Source organism: Marmota monax, unplaced genomic scaffold (assembly GCF_021218885.2).
Source record: "Marmota monax isolate L192 unplaced genomic scaffold, Marmota_monax_Labrador192_F-V1.1 WCK01_AAM20220418_F8-fsc00001, whole genome shotgun sequence".
Taxonomy (NCBI): Eukaryota; Metazoa; Chordata; class Mammalia; order Rodentia; family Sciuridae; genus Marmota; species Marmota monax.
In genome coordinates this window covers 55,442,918-55,464,364 of record NW_026693777.1, presented here as the reverse complement: position 1 = coordinate 55,464,364, position 21,447 = coordinate 55,442,918, and the positions used below count along the sequence as shown (strand labels likewise).

At 34.9% G+C, this 21,447-nt stretch overlaps 1 protein-coding gene and 1 long non-coding RNA gene across 5 annotated transcripts in view; one reads left to right on the top strand and one right to left on the bottom strand.

Moving 5' to 3' along the window:
• The window catches only part of LOC124104632 (uncharacterized), a 39,246-nt gene that overhangs the window by 14,376 nt on the left and 3,423 nt on the right, over window positions 1–21,447 (top strand). The window contains exons 2-4 of one of the 2 annotated variants that reach the window (XR_006855479.2): window positions 3,867–4,024; window positions 19,565–19,654; window positions 19,982–20,532. This is a non-coding gene — a long non-coding RNA (uncharacterized LOC124104632). Of the gene's footprint in view, window positions 1–3,866; window positions 4,025–19,564; window positions 19,655–19,981; window positions 20,533–21,447 lie in introns of those variants that run through there. The other variant, XR_006855480.2, reaches the window with a different exon arrangement.
• Unc13c (unc-13 homolog C) overlaps window positions 13,636–21,447 on the bottom strand; it is a 601,300-nt gene continuing 593,488 nt past the window's right edge. For all 3 annotated transcript variants that reach the window (XM_058584813.1, XM_058584812.1, XM_058584814.1), the window contains 3 exons: window positions 19,556–19,648; window positions 18,196–18,355; window positions 13,636–15,373 (listed from right to left, as the gene is read on the bottom strand). In XM_058584813.1, coding sequence (XP_058440796.1) covers window positions 15,088–15,373; window positions 18,196–18,355; window positions 19,556–19,648 — 539 coding nt within the window. In that variant the 3' untranslated portion in view covers window positions 13,636–15,087. The remainder of the gene's footprint in view (window positions 15,374–18,195; window positions 18,356–19,555; window positions 19,649–21,447) is intronic.

The following is a 21,447-nucleotide window of genomic DNA, read 5'->3' as shown; positions in this document are numbered from 1 at the left end:
AGTTGCAAAGTTTCTGGTCTAATTCCTAAATCTTTAATTTGTTTTGATTTGACTTTTGTGTGGAGTAAAAGACAGGAATCAAGTTTTACTATGTATGGATTTGTAGTTTTACCAGCACCATTTGTTGAAGAAACTATCTTTTCTCCAATGTATGTTTTAGTACCTTTGTCTGATATCAGATAACTGTACTTATGTGGGTTTATCTCTGTGTCTTAAATTGAATTACACTAGTCTTCAAGTCTGTTTTGGTGCACGGTGTACCATGCTGTTTCTGTTACTATAGCTCTGTAGTATAATTTCAGGTCTGGTATTGTGATGCCAGCATTGCTCTTCTTGCTCAGAATTGTTTTGTCTATTGTAGGTCTCTTAATCTTCTCAATAAATTTAAGGATTGTTTTTTCTAGTTCTGTGAAAAAATGTCATAGGTATTTTGATGGAGATTGCATAGAATCTGTACATTGCTTTTGGTAGTGTGGGCATTTTGAAAATTTTAATTCTGCCTATCCAAGAACATGGGAAATCTTTCCTTCTTCTAAGGTGTTTTAGTCAGCTTTTATACTGCTGTGACTAAAAGATCTGACCAGAACAACTATAGAGGAGGAAAGGTTTATTTAAGGGCTCGCAGTTTCAGAAGTCTCCATCCATAGACAGGAAGCACCATTCCTCTGGGCGGAAGAGGGTGGCAGAGGGAAGCAGCTCCCATCATGCTGATCAGAAGGTAGAGGGAAACTTCACTCTCCAGATACAGATATATACCCAAAGCCATGTCCCAATTCCCACCTCCTCCAGTCATACCCTACCACTTCAATTACCATTCAGTTAATCCCAATCGGGAGTAAATCGTTGATTGGGTTAACTCTTAACAACCCAATCATTTTTCCTTCTTGCATTGTCTCACACATAAACTTGGCGGACATCTCCTATCCAAACCATACATAAGGTCTTTTTCAATTTCTTTCTTTAGTGTTCTGTAGTTTTCATTGTCTATCTTTATTCATTTGACATTAAATCCTCCAGGATCATCTTGTTGTCACAAATGACAGTGTTTTCTTTTTATGTATTCCAATATATATATATATATATATATATATATATATATATATATATATATACACACACACACACACACACACACACTACATTTTCCCTATCCATACAATGATGGACACTTGTGTTGATTCCATACCTTGACTATTGTGAATATGCCATCTCTTCAACATACTGATTTCATTTCCTTTGGATATATACCCCCTAATGGAATCACTGGGATCATATGGTAATTCTTTTTAAATTTTTGAGGAACCTTGTTCCTGTTTGCCATAGTTACTACAGTGGTTTACAGTTTTCTCATATCCTTAGAAATAGTTATCTTTTGTCTTTTTAGTAAACAACCATCCTTGCAAGCATGAGGTATTATTATCTCATTATATTTTTTCCTTTAAATTTATCAGTGTGTATGTTGGCAGGTGGAGAGGCTGGAGATTGAAATAGGCCTCACTCATGCTCTACCACTAAGCTATATCTCCAACCCTAATTTAAATTTATTTCTGAACTTATATATAAAAACATAAATTGGCTGGGCATGGTGATGAATGCCCTTAATCTCAGTGACTAGGGAGGCTAGGGCAGGAAGATTGTGAGTTCAAGGCCAGCTTTGGCAACTTAGTGAGACCCTGTCTCAAAATTAAAACAAATAAAACACAAAAAGACCTGGGAATGGAGCTGAGTAGTAAAGTGCCCCTGGGTTCAATCTCCAGTATAAAAACAAAAGTACATATTAAACCTTAATGGGCACCATGTAATGTTTTGTATATGATAGACTCTGACAGGATAAACAAGTATCTCCTCTAACATAATTGGTTTTTGACCTCTTCATACACAGTGCTGCCACTGGGGCTGAATCTAAACTGAGTACTGGTGGGGCAGCTGCTGTTCAGGCTTCGGGTATACCCAGGGTGGAGAGAGGGGGCCACTCCTTTATAGAAGCAGCTAGATAAGAGTGTCTTCTTATATGAATGAAGGTCATGAGACTCTCTTTCTCTCTGGAGTTTCCTGTCAGGAATGGCTACTGGACGCCTCAGTGGCAAAAGAAGTTCTTCTGTGGGCCAGCCTGCTGTGGGGAACATTTGCTCCTGCTATGTGGAAGGTAGCAATAGCCTCTGCCTTTCTTCTTTGTTCCTAGCTGTCTCCTGGTGTGTCAGGTATACCAGTCAAAGTTTTCCAGGTGGATAATGTAATTTTTTTTTCAATTATTTTGCTGTAGATTCTTTAGCTGGTGTTTGAGCCCTCTAAGAGCTGTTTTGGCTTGCATGACTGTCTATATTTCATTTTATTTTGGAGAATGTTAAGTCAGCTTTGCATTACTAAAGCAAAATGCCTAATAAAAACAACTTAGAAGAAAGATTTATTTTGGCTTCTGGTTTTAGAGTTTTTAGTCCATGGTTAGCTGGCTCCATTTATTCTGGGTCTGGGCTGAGGTAGAACATGGTAAGAGTGTGTGGTGAAGCAGAGCTGCTTACCTTATGGCAGTTGGGAAGCAGAAACAGAGAGGAGAGAAGGGGGAGAATGGGGCCAGGGACAATATATATCCTTCTAGGGTGTACCTGCAGTGATCTACCTGTTTCAACTAGGCCCCACATCCTATAATTTCTACTACCTCCCAACAAAGTAATCACCCATGAATTAATCTATTGATGCAGTCAGAACTCTCATGATCCTATTGCTTCTTACAGAATCTCACCTCTGGGCATTACTCCACTGGGGATCAAACTTTCAATGCATGAGACTTTGGGGGACATTCCAGGTCCAATCCCTAACAAGGAATGAGAGCTATTAACTCCAAGTCCATTATCTTGGTGATGTTGACCTTTCAGTCTAGCCATCATTTTAACTTGTGTCTCCCCCATCCAATCTTATTTTTTAAAGTTTAAAAATATGGCTCTTAGTAAAAGAAATAACTTGGCTTTAATGTTGTATGAGTATAGAGAGATTTATCATCTATACATTTATCATCATAATTTTCACACTCATAGTCTTCTCCTATGCTTTCTGATTTTATTGTCTCTATATTACTATTCAATTTTCTTTTATTATTTGGACAGTTTGTTGGCTTTTCTTTTTTTATTTATTGGAAATATATTCCATTTTTAATTCTATCAGTGATTAATAGTTTCCCACAAACATGCATATATAATAATTTTCAAATACCCATGCTGTGACATTTATTTCAAACAAAAAGTCAAGTAATGCAGCACATTTATTTCCTATCTGTAAAAAAAAATCTGATTTCCTAGATTTCCTTAGATTTTATCAGTTTATTCTGGAGCAGAGAATTCCATCATTTGGAAATATGATTTTTAAGAATCAACTATCTCTCAATCATGTTTCATCATCACTTTTGTTTACCTTATCGGCCTTTCTCCCTTGAGTGGTTATTTCCTTAATTTAGTTGTCCTTTGTGTTCAATTAGCTTAATAGTAAATTGATACCATTATTCAAGTGCTTACCAATCACTATTCTAAATATTCCATGTGCTTTGGCCAGTATCACTCCTCTTATATTGTGTGTATGTGTGAATATGTACCTATGAATCCTATATGTACAACTATAATGTACAGATAAAAACATGGAAACAATAAATATTGCATATGCATTTTCTTATTTAAATGTCAGTATTGTTATGAGTGTGACACAATGATAAATTGTACTGATGAGAAAATTGTGGTGCGGGAGAGTTGAGCAACTTGTGTAATTGCATGAAGCTACTGAAGGAATCAAGATTTCAACTCTGGCTAGTGTCAATCTAAAACTTGTGGCCTTAACCTCTACAGCAATGGCTTTGAGCTGTGGTAATTTTGCTCTTATAGGTAACAATTAGCAACGTCAGAAAAGAAGATAGTTTTGCTTATTATCATTGAAGACCTGATGGTGTTCTCTGGCATCTATTAGATAAAGTCAGTGATGCTGCTAGTCATCCTGCAATGCACAGGACAGCCTCCACAACCAAGGGTCATCTGCCTGAAAGGTAACATTTTCCGTCATTATTTCCTTTTCATTTCTGTCATCATGATAAAGCATGCTATCTCTTACATCCAAAACATAATTTCTTTTAGCTTGGGCTGTTACATTATAGTTCCCTGATGCAAGGTCTTCTTGAATCTTGTTAATGACATTGAGGAAGATGGGCTCAAATATTATGTTATTTATTGAAGAAAATTTAAATATTTTTGCCAGTTTGAGTGTGAGATATTTCTCATTCTCATTTTTCCCTTAAGAGTAATATTCTCTAAATATATTTTTTACCATTTATGTTCTTCCTCTGAGAATTGCTCATTCATAATTTCCTTTTTCTTTTCTGTTGTTGAATATTTATTTTATTAATACACATTAATTGTACATTTTAATGGATTCACTGTGACATTTCCATACATGCATACAGGATATATTTATAGTGTCCCTTCATCTTTGTTTCACCCCCCACTCTCCATCCCCTTAGCATAGTTCCCGGTTCCTAATAATCACTGTTTGATTTTTAGGTTGACCTCCTCTCCCCTCCCCCACACATGAAAAGGAACATGCAATTCTTGCCTTTGTGTTTGGCTTATTTTACTTAACATGACGTCCTTCAATTCCATCCAGATGCTACAAATGACAGAATGTTATTTTTCTTTGTGACTGAATAATACTTCATTGCTTTTATGTATATCATATTTTCTTTAACTGATTTTTCTGTTGATTGGCACCTAGGCATATTTAGTTATTGTGAAGAGTGCTACAATAAGTAGGGGTATGCAGGTATCCTTTTGTATGCTGACTTCATTTCTTTTGAATCTATGATCCAGGAGAGAGAGAGATGGATTGTATGGTAGCTGGTTTTCTTATTTTTTATTTTTCAGAAACTTCCATAGTTTTCTCCATAGTGGCTGTACTAATTTACATTCCCACCAACAATGTCTAAGAATTGCTTTTTCTCTACATCTTCAGCAGCATTTATTATTTTCTGTTTTCTTAGAGTAGTCATTCTAAAGTGAGATAGTATCTTATTGTAGTTTTGAAATGCATTTCTCTGCTAGCCAAGGATATTGAGCATTTTTTTTTTCATATATTTGTTAGCCATTTATATTTTTTCTTTTGAGAAGTATCTACCCAGGTCATTTGCCTATTTTTAAATTGGATCAATCCTTTTTTGGTGTTTTTTTTTAGTTCTTATATATTTTAAATATTAACCCTCTGTCAGATGAATATCTGGAAAATATTTTTTTTCTTTAGGTTGTCTTTTCACTTTGTTCATTGCTCCCTTTGTTACACAGAAGCTTTTTAGTTTGCTGTAATTCCATTTATCAATTTTTGTTTTTGTTTCCAGAGTCCTACCCAGAAAATCAATATCTGTGTCTGTGTCTTGAAGTGTTTCCTTATGACTTCCTTTAGTGGTTTCAGAAATTTTGGTCTCACATTAAGGTCTTTGATCCATTTTGACTTGATTTATCTACAGGATGAGGGATGGGAGTCGTGATTCAAATTTCTACATGTGGATGTCTCGCTTTCCCAGCGCTATTTGTCGGAGAGGCTGTTCATTCTTTGATGTGTGGATTTATTTCTGGGATCTCATGTTTTTTTTTTTTAAATGCCAATGCCATGCTATGGATCTATATGTACTATATGTCCTATATGTACTATTGATCTATATGTAGTATGTCTTGAAATCAGGTATTGTATTACTTCTAGCTTTGTTCATTTGTCTCAAGATAATCTGGGCTATTTGGGAATCTTTTGTGCTTCCTTGTGAACTTAAGTGGGTTTTTTTTTTTTTTTTGTAGTTTTATGAAGAATGCAATCCATATGTGATGGGAATTGCACTGAATCTGTAGATCTCTTTGCGTAGAATGAATATGTTTGAATAATACTTATATTCTTTTAATCTATGAAAATAGGAGGTCTTTCCATCTTTTAGTGTCTTTTCAACTTTATTCATCAGTGTTTTGTAATTTTTCTGTAAAGACTTTAATTTCCTTAAATTTATTCCTATGCATTTTGTGTGTGTGAGTGTGAGTATGTGTGTCTATTGTGAATGGATTGGTTTCATTCTCAACAAAATCATTATTGGTATATAGAAAAATCTATTGATTTTAGTATGTTGATTTTAAATTCTGCCACTTGAATGAATTTGCTTATCAATTCTAATAGTCTTTTGGTGGAATCTTAAAGTTTTTCTCTGTAAGCATATCATCTTCCAACAAGGACAATTTAAGATTTCCTCCTTTATATTTGTATGCCTTTTATTTATTTCCTTTGCCTCATTTATCTGGTGAAAACTTCTAGTACTATATTGAATAAGAATAGTGGACCACTTTATTTTGTGTGTGATCTTACAGAAAATGTTTCCATGTTTGCCCTAGTATGATGTTGGGCTGTGGGTTTGTCATATACAGCCTTCATTATGTTGAAGTGTGGACTTTCTATACCTAATTTAGCCAGGGTTTTTATCATGAGGGTATGTTGAATTGTATCAAATGCTTTTTCTGCATCTATTGAGATGGTCTTTGATTTTAGTACTTTGTTCTATTTATGTGATACATTACATTTATTGTTTGTGTAGGTTGAGTCATCCTTGCAACCCTGGAATGAAAAGAACTAAATCATGGTGGATAATTTTTTTGATATACTATTGAATTTGATGTACATAATATGGCATTTTATTTTTGAAGTATGTCCATCTTTTGTTCATTATGGTTGTTAATCTATGGATTTTTAAAAACTGTGTTCTTGTCAGCTTTTGGTATCATGATAATGCTGGTCTCATTGAATGAGTTTGGAATGATTCCTTCCCTTTCAATTCAATGGAGTAGTTTTAAGACTTGCCATTAGATCTTTAAAGGTTTGATAGAATTTACCAGTGAAGGCATCTGAGTCTGGGCTTTTCTTTTTGGGGAGACTCTATTACTGATTCAGTCTCGTTACTTGCTGTTCTTCTATTCAGGTTTTTTATACCATTTTGGTTCAATTTGGTAGGTGATATGTTTTCAGAAATTCATCCATTTCTTCTAAATTTTCTATTTTTTTTAGGATATAGTTTTTGAAAATAATGCCTAACGATCCTTTGAATCTCTGAGGTAACAATTATGTCTCATCTTTCTCTCTAACTTTATTTCGGTCTTCTGTTAGTCTGGCTCAAGGCTTGTCAATTTGGGTTATCTTTCCAGAGGTTCAACTCTTTGCTTCATAGATTTTTTTTTTTTTGGCATTGCTTTATTAGTCCCTATTTCACTTATTTCTGCTCTAATCTGTATTATTTCCTTGTACTAATTTTGGATTTGGTTTCTTCTTAGTTTTATAAGGCCTTGAGATATATCATTAGGAGGCTTATTTGACATCTTCTGTATTTTTTAAAAATATAGACAGCTACTTCTATAAATGCACTATTGCATTTGTTATGTACTATAGGTTTTTGTGTGTTGTGTTTCCATTATTATCTATTTCGAGAAAATTTTAATTTTCCCTCTGACATCCTCAATGACTCACAGGTTCATTAAAAAGTGTGTTGTTCAGTCTCCATATATTTATATAATTTCTAAAATTTGTTACTGACTTTTGATTTTATTCAGTTATGATCAGAAAAGATATAGAATATGATTTCAGGTTTGGTTTTTATTGATTTGCTAAGACTCAAGCATTTGTCTGGATGATTGATCCATTGACGAAAGTGAGATTGAAATCCTCCACAATTATTGTATTGGAGCCTATCTCTTAGGTCTAATAGTGTTTCATAAAATTGGGCGCTCTAGTCTCAGGTACACATATATGTAAAATCATTATTTTTCTTGTTGCATTAATCCCTCGTTCATCATACAGTCACTTTTTTGTTTGTTTTGTCTTAAAGTCCATTTTGTCATATAAAAGGATACCAACTCCTGTTTACTTTAGTTTTCATTTGCTTGGAATATCACTTTCCAACCTTTCACTTTCAGTCTCTGTGTGTCTTTACTGGTGAAGTCCGTTTCTTGTAGGAAGAATGTTGTTGGGTCTTTTTAATCCATTTGGTCAGGATGCTTCTTTTAATTAGAGAACATAATTCATTTACATCCAAGATTATTATTGACTGGTAGGGACTTAGTCCTGTCATTTTTCTGGTTTTCTTCTAGTTGCTCTGAATAATCTTTATTCTTTTTTTTCCTCTCTTTTTTCTTGTTTTGGTTTGATGCTTTACTATATAGATAATATTTGACCCTTTTCTAATTTCCTTTTGTATATCTGCTCTTTTAGCGGGAATTATGATCATGAAACCATGTAAAAGAATAATTATCTTTCACTTCTAAATGTAAAACTCAAGCAGTTTTTTTAAAAAGACTGATCTCGTAGCATTAATACCCTGTTTTTGCTTATGTTGGAAGGTCTTCATTTCCTGAAGGACAGCTTGTTAGGTATAGTATTTTTGGCTTTTAGTTATTTTCTTGAAGGACTTAAAATATATCATTCTGTGCCTACCAGGCTTATAGGGTTTCTGCTGAAAATTTTTGTTAGTCTAATGGGGTTACCCTTAAAAATATGAGAAAAGCCCAAATTACATTTAATTTCTTTCTTGGTCCTGTATTTTAACATTGACTATAATATGCCACAGTGATGTTTTTTCTGATAATGTCTATTTGGGGTTCCTACTGGTCTCCTGTATATATATATGTATGTCCTTCGCTTTTCCAAGATTAGGGATGTTTTCTGCTATTATTGAATAGGTTTTCTGTGCTCTTACCCTCTTGTTTCTCCCCTTTGGACATGCCAGTGATGTGGAGTTTGACCATTTAATGGTGTCTCAACTACCTTGAATCCTACCTTCATCCTGTTTTTGTTGTTATTAAATGTGATATTTTGAGATATCTTCCTTCAGGTGTCAATATTCTTTGTACTTGATCTTGTTTGTTGCTGAGGGTATCAACTGACTTTTTGTTTTGATTTATAGAGCCCTTTATTTCCAAGTTGTTTGGCTTTTTTCAGAAACTTAATGCAAGATATGAATAAGAAATTTCATAATTTTCTAATTTTATTTATCTGCATTATTATGGATTTCATCAAGCTTTTTTTGTAATCATTCTTTTAAATTATTTTTTAGGCATTTTATCCATTTCCATATCTTTGGAAACTGTTACTATGGAGTTATTTATTGCTTCCCCCCACCGCTTCTATCTCTTTTATGGGATGGCCTTCTTGGTGGCTTTCTTCTGAAGATGTGTCTTAGGGGATCAGTTTCTTATGCAATGTTGAATTTATTTCCAGTTCAACACAATGCAACTGTTCTATAGTTTTAGTTTTTGTGAGTTTGGGCATAGTATATACTGTGTCAGAGAGCCACACTGTCTCTGTAGGTCATGCAAGAACGAGGCTATTCTAGCAGTTCAGGCAGGTGTGGTGTAGATAATAGGGTACACCCTGTGTTGTTACTCCTGTAGTTGGAACCATCACCACTATGAGGTAACAGAAGTTTTCTCAGGCACTGTTGATATTGAATCTGTTACTTGTAAGGGTCCCTGGTACTGGAGGTACCTGTAGTGGTGAGGTGTCTAAAACTCTTGTCCTCTGGCTAGATAGCTGTGTGGACACACATGCTTCATGGGGAGTGGTGGGGGCAAGAATCACTGCATACCCTTTGTGGTATTTATACCAAGTCTTGTCAGCAGTGCAAGATCAGAGAAGTTGTGACCAGTGGGTGGACCTGTGGCAGTAATTGTTGTTTTCCTGCTTTGACTGTTGGAATGTCCATGTAGGAATGGGTTGACAGCTAGGGGTTTTTCTCCCCCTCACCCAATTAATTCAGCTGTAGTGCCAGCCAGGGATTGAGTGGGAGCAGAATGTGGCTGTCACGAGAGAAACTTTCTAGACCTTCTTAGGCTGCATGCCTTGGTGGGTAGGTTAGCGGTGGAGCCACAAAGTTCTTTCCCTACCTTGTTAGTGACAGGTACCTGTGCTTACCTCTGTTGGTGGGGGTGAGGGCAAGAAACCGTGGGAATCTCATGGATAATTGCCTCTGGTCCTGGCCCTGGTGTGAAATCATATAGTCACCTCGCCACACCCTTGGCCTCAGAAGGCAGGATCCTGGTCCTCTTGTTCTTAAAGGTGGTGTCCTTCCCTTTCCCCCACCTGTTGCAATACTCATCCCCTCTGGTGCCGTGTTCTCAGTGGTTTTATGTCACTCACTCTACCTAGCCAACATAGTTCTTGAGGCACAGTTTAAACACTGAGTACAGTGGGATGTCTGTGGCCTCCAAGATGTGAAAAGGCAGGATTTTCTGACCACAAGACTAACTCAAACTCAGATAATATGTCCTTCTCAAGATGGCTCCTGCCTAAGTATCCTGGAGGGTTGCTGGGATACCAATCCCTTTTCCAAAGCCAGGATACTACACCAATTTCAGGTTACTTACCTAGTTAGACTGTATACCTGTATGGGTTGTAAAGCCTTTCAGTAGCTGGGATCGCCAGGATTCATACTGATAGAATTTGCTGGAATTCTTTCATCTTCAACCCTGCAGAGGGGAGATGCCCCCTTCCCCTGCTGGTGCTGCAGGTGCCAGATCCTGTGTTTCTCTTCCTATGCTGTTGTCCTAAGCCTTTGGATATCACAAGGTTCCCACTGATATCCAGTGTTCTCCTCTGACCACTCACATCAATATGCAGTTTTGATCCTATTGCTTTGGCTCTTTTTGTGAAGGAGAGGACTAGGTGCCTCTATTCAGCCATGCTTCCCACAGATTTCTAAAATGATTTATATAAATTTGTGCCATCTAGTCTAAATTTTTCTTTCAGTGGAACTGTGCATATGATTTTCACTTTTCTTAGGAAAGTTTTAAATTTTAATTTGGTTAAATCGATTTCTTTGTAACTAAAAATTATTCTTTAATCCTAGATTGTGCAGACAGTTATTCTGAACCATTACATTTCGACTCAATTGTGAGGTATGAAATTCATCTAGATTTCATTTTTGTTATGCATTGAAATCTAGTTTTATATATTTCTATATAATGTAGAATGTATACTTTTATTATATATTAATATGTACACTTAACTATTCAACCCCACATGATACCAGTGACTCAATATGAATACCCATGTTTCTTAGGAACCTATTTAAATTCATTGTCTGTTTATATATTTCTATGCAAATAGAAAGTCATTTCATCCCTCTCGGTCTCCAATTCTTAAGGGAGACATTTGAATAAAATGATTTGATTTCATGAAGTTTAAGAGCTAAAAGAAAATCTTAGCATCTACATTGATATTTCCTGAGAAAGATGACAATATAGACCTGTATTAACTTGTCAAACTTGAATGCTTTTCCATAAAGGAGACAAAAACATCATGGGCTTTTCATTTTAGCCTTTTCGGGTTGGAATTTTGACAATCAAGTAAAACCAATATAGTTAAATGATCTAAATACACCAACCATGTAGAGATTGGCCTTAGTTTTTTGTTTTTGTTTTTTTTGGTTTTTTTAGATACAAGTTGACAAAGTGTGTGTTAGCTAAAGGTATCATACTGTAATTGTAAAAATTATAGGTAACTCAAAGCCAGGTTAAAAGAAAGCTATACCAGTAATGGGGTATGTTAGACATTAGAACAGCAAAACACTACTAAGAACAAGGAGCAATAATACATAGAAGGGTCAAGTCGCCAAGAAGTTGTCATAATCTTAAATGTGTATACCTAATAACAGCTTCACAATTGTGAATTTATTTCTGTTTTTCTTTTATGTTTGGAGACATCCAGTTTTTATCAGTACTAGTAGAAAATCAGAATATTTAAGAACATTCTCTGTCAACCAGCTTCACTTTGCTGTAGGACACTTTACTCAGCAGCAAAGCATATATTTCTTTCTAGTGCACTTGAAACATTTAGACTGAAACCATATAAAGTGAATGCTTTAACCCTGATGGAGTCAAACTGGAAATAAAATATATTTAGAAAAGTCTCTAAATATTTAGAAATTTTATCAGATACTTACATATAACCAATCCATCTAAGAAGTTACATGGGAAATTACAAAGCACTTTTAAAAGAATGAAAACTAAATCCAGCATATCAATTTGTGGAATGTATTTGAGGTAGTGCTTTCAGGAAAATTTTTAAATAAATGACATAATGTCACAAAGACAAAAGGAATAATAATATAATGTCTGACTTTAATAAACCAGAAAGAAAATTAAACCCAAGTTAGGCAGGTGAAAGAAAATAGGACCATTAGTGTATATCATAAAGACAGGAGGACAAAAACAGTAACATACCAACTGATTTTAAAATGTACTCTGATGCCAAGTGTGTGTGTGTATATATATTTCATAGATTAGGATTTATCTAGCATCAGGAACCATGCCCTAGTTTGAGGTTCTGCAAAACTAACACTAGAAGCCTGTAGCAGAAATATCACTGACCTGGGAGATCCAGGAGTTCGAGAAGCAAAGCTGTTTCAAAGACTGGGATGATCACAGAAGCAGGTAGTGCCCGGGGAGGGCAGTCTCTTCTTCCCTGTGTGCCCAAGAAGTCTTCCAAATGAAGGGAGAATCAGACATTCATCCAGGGACATTCCCTGCATCTAATTAGTATGATTATTTTCATTGTTTGTGGCAATCACAGGTGCTATATTGGGCTAAGTAGTATAATAATATCTTTATGTAGTTTAAGCAAATTAAGAGAAAACAAACCTTACTTCAAACTTTTTTTTTTTTAAAAAGACCCAATGAAAGATATTAGACTAGGATTGTCATTTATAAATGTGTCATTCTTTGAGATATTTTTATAATTTATATATTGAATTTAAGTGAATTAGAGGTTCTTAAGGATATGTGATTACCTTAAATAATAATTCTTCAGAATTCCTTTGAATAGTAAATGCTCCATTAAGGTTTTAAATACTCTGGCCAAATTTGATTTCTGTGCATATCTTTAAGTACTTGTAATGTGAGGTTTAGATGTGCAGAGCTTTTGCTTTTATCTAGAATGAATAAACTGCCACATATGTTAATGGAGCATTGAAGTTGACAGAGCTTACCGACAACCTTAGAGGGATTTTGAAAGTAATACAAGAGGTATTGTCCTGACTACAGCAGAAAAAACTTAGGCCTTTGGAGAAAAACAAATGATAGGATTTCAAAATTACTATCATAAAATATAGGTACTAATGAGTAGACATATACTGTATATTTTGAAAAGAATAAATAAATTGATCCAATTAAATATATACTGCAAAAATCTCAATTAATCAAAGCAGTCCTGAACTGCCATTTATTCAAATGTTTCATGCTTTATAAAATTGATGTGTTCCTAAAGAGTTTGTCATATCTTGTAAAACAATAAATCATTTTAAGATAAATCTGACTTTTTCAATAAATTGATGAAAATTTTTATAATTTTTAATTTAAATTGTTGCATTTCCTTCACAGGTTTAACAATGTTCTACAAGATATAGGGAAGTACACTAGTACTTCCTTATTTTCAGTGTCATTATCTTATAATGTATAGCTGCTTCCTTGAACATAATATCTGTTGAATGAAAATTAGAACCAAATAATGTGAAGAGTGTTATATAGGGTAAAAAGGGCATGGTGTTTTTATTAGTAAGTAATTATTTGCATAGATGAAATAAGAAGGCAAAAGTGTTGCAAATGCTTAGAATACATCCATTTATTAATGCAGATGCCAGAGATCGCATCATAGTATGCATTTGGAGAAGTCATTAACAAAGCAATTGCCTAAGAGTTTAACACAAATTAGCCAATCTCACTGGTCTGGGTGTTTTCACACCCAGTAGCAGAATGAGTAGTGTCATCTTTCTCAGAACCAATCTCTTCTTTAACATATTAGGCCAGCTTGTTTACAAAACAATCGATGTAATAGGTTCTTGTTTCTGCATGTGTAGGTAGTCCACTAACAGTTATGACCATAAATTACAATTACTATTCTGTAACCAAGGAGTTAGGCACAGATTCCAAAAAGGCAAATCCTAAAACTCCAGAAAATGCAATATTCATAAGCTATTTCATAATAAAAAAACCAAACCAATGTTGGGATATCAATGTACTAAGCTGTGTTGTTTTCCTATTGAATATGATGCATTTTGGGCTTGTAAATAACAAACTGAAGAAATTGCTTACAATTTTGCATTTTGTCCTTTCACTAAATAGATGAATACATAAATTTTGGCTCCAGTGCAATATATAATAATGCTGCATTCAGAATAAATCACTGAGTTTTGTTAAAAAAAAAAAAAACATTTAACTGATTATAGTCATAATTGTCAGAGGGAAATTACTAACAGAACAGTTATTCCATACCATTTCTAAACCATTAAGCCTATGACTTTCCAAAGAATAATTATGGTAAAGCTGAGACATAATGCTATGTGGCAAATGCATCAACTTACCTTTTTTTTTTTTAACAAATGTGATGTGACCTTGGCAGTTTTAAAGAACATAGGTTTGTCAATATATCAAACGTTAACAAACTATTTAGCATTGCTTTGTGTAAGTTTGCTTTAATAGCATTTCTTCACAGTGATATTTCAGAAAGGTTGGAAACTGGTCAGCATAAAATATTTCCCACCTTTTCTATTTTAATTTGTATGCAAAAATCATCACAATATATCTGCAACTATAAAATTACAAATACTTTCTAGAAGTCACTGCATTTCTAGTTATGGTAGAAAAGGGTATTTACTCAGATGAATGAGGTAAGGCTAAAACAGAAGTTGAGTAACAAATGATTTCTGATGGTGCCATATAAACTAATGTAACAAAGATAACTAATGGACAAACTTAAAAAAACTTTTCATGGCTAAGAAATTGGTAATGAGATGAAATAAACATTTAAAGAGAATCTTGATATTTCACTTTACATCATAATTTTGGCACTTCATGGAACATTGATTTCCCAAAGACCAGAATTGGTATAAAAGTTCAGCAGGTTTTGCACATACCTTGTAGACATTGTACTTGAGTACTGGCAAACAGTGAAACGTAGTGAAATAAACATTCCCATGTATTTGCACATGCATGCAGTAGTCAATCAATGAGAGTATATGGATTCTCAAAAGATATTTCAGTATTTGTTTCAAGCACTTTCTTCAGTAGATCTTGTTTCAGATTTAAGTCTTACAAATTCTTTAGCAACATCGTCGCTGGTCCTCTGAGAGAGTATTCTGAGGATAGTCAAACCAGTTTCATCCATGGACACATTTTTCAAAAGAGGATACCAAGCCCCATAGCTTCCTTTTTCAGCTATGTTCTGTAGTTGAATTACTGTCATTCCAATAATTCGATCTTCTCGGGCAAAGCAGTAATCCTTAACTGACAGGTGAAGTTCATAAGCCCCTGGACGGTTTTCATTCCCTAGAACGCTGTGTGAATTAGAAATACAAATTGAGCAGATTTTACTTATAGTTCTAAAATACTAACATTGTGTACCTTGCTTAAAAAGGTTATGGTGGCAAATAGAGAAGCATTGTATTTTTAACCATGACCCTTTAAATGTCACTTAAGATTTTCCATTAAAATTTATGACAATAACCTAACTTACTTTTGCTTTCCCTAGATAGAAAAAAATATGCTTTACTGCCTTAATGTTAAGCATAGTGATCAAAATGAGAAGTAAAATACTGTGTTGTTTAATTATTAAAATCAGGATTTCACATATCCTCATCGATAAAGACTGTGGCTAGGATAGAGTTGCTAAGGGTTTGGGGAGCTAGGTTTGAGGGGTACTCTTTGAGGAATCTATGCTAATTCAACATCAGCAACTATTTTTTTTTAATATTTTTTAGCTTTCAGCAGACACAACACCTTTGTTTGTATGTGGTGCTGAGGATCGAACCCGGGCCACACGCATGCCAGGCAAGCGCTCTACCGCTTGAACCACATCCCCAGCCCAACATCAGCAACTATTATCTTTTCTTTACCCAAGGCTCCTGGAAAAGCTATTAGATCTAAGAGCCTTTACTCAGGGGAATAACGATGCTACATTAGATACAAATCTCCAGCGTACATCAGTTCCAGCAGAGTCTAGTGCTTCAATGCCAATTCCTTCCTACAGTTAGGCCTGTCAAGTGTGTAGCTGAGGGTGTCCTCTACTAGCAACAGCCTACGACAACCTGTCAGTGTAGAACTGCATATTTTAAGGAAGGTTGAGTGGTGATATTCTGGGAATAGTCTTCTTCCACCCATTATTTTAATTCACTCACAGATGTTCTTGACTTTTTAATGAATGCACATCTATCTGTTGGCAGTACCAGCTTCCAATATTCTTTTTCCAGGTGATATTTTTCTGATGAAACATTTTTCAGAGTCAAATTTTGTCACCAGGTTACATTGATAACTAAACTGTGCACTTGTTTTACAGAATCTGAATGCAAAAGAAATTGGTGGCTTGATAGGTAAGAAAAGGAGAGCAAAATCTGATAGCAGTCATATCATTGTGTACATTAAAATTCTGCCTTTCCAAGAACAGTGGTTGTGGTAATTCAGTGTTGATATGTATACCTTCACACAATCCAAGTGATTTTTGATACTTTAGAAAACTTGTGTAACTTGGAAGAGCAGACAGGTGGAATTCTATGAGCTGGTTTATTACTAGGAATTATTGTGATTAATCTATTAGACTCTTGATACATATTGTAGAATAGTAAGAAAGTGAGATATTCAGAGAACAGAATTCTTAAAGGTGCATGAAAAACCAAGAGAACCAACCAGATCAGTAAGGAACTATTGGGGTATATGGAAATTTCTAAGGTTTTTGTCCTGGATCTCCTTCTCTATCTCTAGGTTAGCTCATTTAGATTTATGGAATTGCATAAGATCTATAGAAAGACAGTTCTAAAATTATACCCAACTGAGGATTTGGCATCTCCAAAACAAAATCCTTGATGTCATGTCCTTTCCCTATTTTCCCATTTCAATAAATCACAATTTCACCAGGTTCTCATGCCAGAAACCTAGGGTGGTTCTTGTTTTCATCAGTGTCAGGTATCTTTGTCCCACCTGGATCCATTCTCCACCCTTCTCTTTTCACTCTGTAGTCCTACAGGTCAGCATTCTATTGCAGTGATAGTGTTCTTTCTTGTTCTGGCTTGAGCAAGAAAAAAACTGCTTTTGGACAAAATGAAGCCCCAGAAGGGTTCAGAAACATTTACTTGCTTGGTTTCTTGGATCTGAGGCTGCCTTGAGACCTATTTCTGTCCATGGAAAGTTGCTGCTCCCAGCTGACGACACGTGGAGCTTTTACTTTCCCAGTGTTACTAATGTCCTAATGGCTCTTTGTTTCCTCCCTTCAAGATGTGGAGAGAGCCCCAAATCCCATCGCTGTAGTCTACAGTCCCCTGTACTCACATGTTTGTAAATTCCTTTTTATGTAAGCATATCCTGAATTATCTTAAATTGAATGTTCCTGGGACTATGACATGTCTTTCTACCTCCAGTTCATGCAAGAATATAATTCCAACATGTATCTAGAACTTTTCTTTCCATTTTTTTTTTTTACTACCATGAATTAGTCAATATTATTGCTTGCCGGGATAACATTATAATAATCACAATAACCTTCTTATTTATCTTTACCTGTTTGTTCTTAGTTCCTTGTAATCGTTCCTTTACACAACAGAATAATCATTTAAAGATACAAACTCAATATTCATCCCTTCATCTGAAAACCCTCCAAAGGGTCTTCTCATGGAGAGACAACTGCAAACCCTTCTGTGAAGTGACACCTGCACCCTCAATACCTCTCTAAACTCATCTCACTCTGAGACACTCTACCCTATTAAATATGCCATGCTTGCTTCTGTTTTAGACTCCTTGCATCAGCTCTTTCCCTTGGCCTGAAACACTCTGGATTCTCTTCCCTATAGGACTGTTATTTCAGGATTCAGTGAAGCTTTCCTGACTAGCAACTAGCCATAGTACTTATTGCGAAGTTCTCTGCATAGTATTTACTACCCTATGACAAAAATCACAAACAAAAATATGGTGTTTTTTTATCCATAGCTTACGTGTAACAGAAGGTCTTTGTCATGTATCCCATAACTACACACTGCCTGATACACAGTCACTAAACAAAGGGAACTAGATGGGCTTTCTTCATTGCAACCTACAGAATACTTACACCAAGAGGCTTTACTTTAGAATAGCCATTGGCTGGTTGAATAAATAAGTAAGGTTTATGACTTACAACTGAAATGTCTCATTGTACTTTGGTGACCATGTGTTGCTTTTTGTCTTTGTGCCTTGTTTTCTCTTCTTGTCTCCAAGGTTGGGACCCAGTAGGCAAACTTCCACAAAGGGGCGGAACATTGCTGAGGTCTGCCAGTTTAGGTCATTAATAGCAATCACTAAAATCCAAAAAGGAAAAGGGAAGGGATTGTGTTAGCAAATAAATGTGTGGAAACTTAGCTTCCTCCCTGTGGTTATTATGCTGAATTTTTATTCTAAAAAAAGTGGTTTCATTTGATAGTGACCTTGAAGCAAAAACAATTTACTCTCCAAAATGCACTCCTGACAGGGATTTCTAAGCTATGTGGCACTGGCATGGTGAAAAATTAGGTACAACTGATATGGCTTCTGTTACTAATGACAAGTCAGCATTCCTTGTTATGTAAGACCATGGTGTTTTTCACATCAAAATTAAGATGTTCATCATGCAAAAAATATATAGGAAATATATGAAACTCCAATTTGAATTCTCAGAGAGACTGACAATATTTAAATACAAAAACATTAGCTTTATTTTTAAAAGTGAATCATGAACATTTACTTCATTATTTTTCAAGTGCAAATATATTCCACTGTATGGATATACCAACTACACTTAACCAGTCACTTTAAACACTTAGGTGTTTCCTAATTTCAGGCAAACAATTTCAAATGAACGTTCTTATTATCAAAGCAAAAGTTTAAAAATATCATTAGGAAAATGTCTTGGAATTGCGAATGCAAAAGACACTTTATATGCATGCCCTTTTATCTGTATTCTTACCAGTTATCTATTATATTCTAAAAGAAACATAGCTACAGTCTATAAGATGCATTATGTAAAACAAATTTAAAATATATCAGGATACCGTGGTTTCGATCATGAGTATATTGAGTAAAATGCTAACTCAAATTTCACCTTTTAAATTATTCTAGCATTGAGACTGCTTTTACAATGCTAAACTAATAGATTGAGCCATATATTAGTTCAAAAAATTGTTGAAAAATCACAGAAAGAAATAAGTTGATAAGTCTATTATGTGAATAGTAAGAACCTAACATTTAGCTTTGAGAAGTTATGAAGCAAACCATAGTACTAATTTCTAATTAAAATCATAATACCAACCATGGAACGTTTGGAAATTTAGATACCTGTGTATTTAAACCATTCAGATGTTTTAAATAATTGTTTTGGTTTTCTGAAGAAATTAAGCATGACCTATATTTTAAAATTATATATATATATATATATATATATATATAATTTAAAATTAGATGAGAAAAATTACATTTTCATGTTATTGCTATGGCTGTTTAATTTATCTGAACATGAACCATACCTTTTACAGTGACCTTATGCTCTCCAGTTCCTGGGGTTGCAGTGACATCCACGTGAACAGATATCTGACCCACTGCATCTTTGGAGGAGCGACCTGCGAGTAAGCAAAAGTTAACCGGCCCGGAATTTTAGACTACTTAATGAACATCTATGTTCTGTGCATGAGTTACAATATGTTATTGGACGTAAATGGTTCTTTCCATTAGTAGATCATAAAAATTGTTTTCTATACAGGTTTGGGTATAATTATACTTAGCCTATTGAGCTAAAATTTCATAGGGTCTACAAAAGTTATAAGACACATTATTTCTGTTACATGAACTTGCAGTTGACTTACTCTGAACCTTAATAAAGTTGTAGTCACTGCGTATATACAAGGATGCATCATTGCTTTCATTCTTTTAAAAAATTTTCTGTGATTTGACAGAGTAGTGGAGACCCAAAGATGACTCTGGAGAGCACTTGCTTTCATGAAGCTCACAGTAGTCCAGGAAGACGAAATACAGAAGTGTTATTGGAATAGGGTAAATGTATGATAGATACATTTGCAATGTGTATATATGGCATCAATAAGAATAGTCAACTCTATGCTGGTGAAGATTAATTCGGAGTTAAACATGTTGTATTGGAAAGTACTTGTGATTTAGAGTCAAATAAAACTTGAATTCAAGTCATAGTTATGTCACTACTGGTTCTGTGATCCTATATAATTTACTACATTCTTCAGTCTTAGTTTTCTCATTAGAAAAATGAGATCACCAGCCTTGAACATACACATTTTTCCCCATGAATCAAGGCACATGCAGTAATTATTAATCTTACCTTTTATCTTTTCACCTAATTTATGATGGTCATTCTATTCAGAATTAAAGTTGCCATATTCTTTTCTATGACCGAGACTGTCACAGCACTAACTACAAAGTAAATGTTCAATGGATATACATGCTTGAAAATAAATCAAAGAAGTTTGCAAATATTTAATATTAAAACACATGAATATATTACAAGTTAACCATTTTTCATTTGTTTTCAATTTATCATGAATTATTATCTTTCACTTATACAAGATTATTCATAGTATACTAAGAGTGGAATATATTTGTCAAAGTTACAAAATTTTAGTTTGTAGCTCTTTACATTCTTGTTTGCAATGTGTGAGATTAACAAGAATCTTATTTTCATAGAAAATATTCTCACAAAATGGTTAATTCCTAAAGCTGAAAACAAAATATTCTGAAAGTCTTTTAAATTTCTAACTTCAGAAAATCATCAGGATTTGGGCCAGAAACCTGTGGAAGAGCCTGTTCACTTCTAGGGCCTCCTTTACCCATCATAGCCATTTGATAATAGATTGAAATTATAAAATGGTCATTCTGGGCATAAGTAAAGGGGCTGGCTATTCTCTGCTGGAAGGCGGGGAAATAAAAGGTGAAATGTTCCTATTCCTGAAGGGGAGAAAACTGAAATTGCAGGCCAGATAGACAACCGGTCCTGTAACAAAATGACTACCTAGATATTTGACTTGAGCAGAGTCAACTGGGTTAAAAACAACAACAACAACAACAACAACAAAAAAAACCACCACATTGAGTGTGCCCAGACTACCATCTGAAGTCCTTAATTCCCAAGTATGGGGGATGGCTTGATGTGCTAGATCTGGACATGAGGGAGGGAAAAGGCAATTGTGGGCTCTGTTCTTGTCAGGGATGGCCAGGCTGGGTGGAGCAGAGACAAGTACCTCAGAGGACTGTGGTGTACTAACATTACAAGAGGCTGAGAAGGAATAAGTAGCCAAGTGTCCAGCCTTGTGAGAGCCCATCAAAACCTACGGGAACTATTTGGAAGTGAGTTTCACACCAGCTGCTTTAGGGACATCTTTCCCAAAGTCAATGA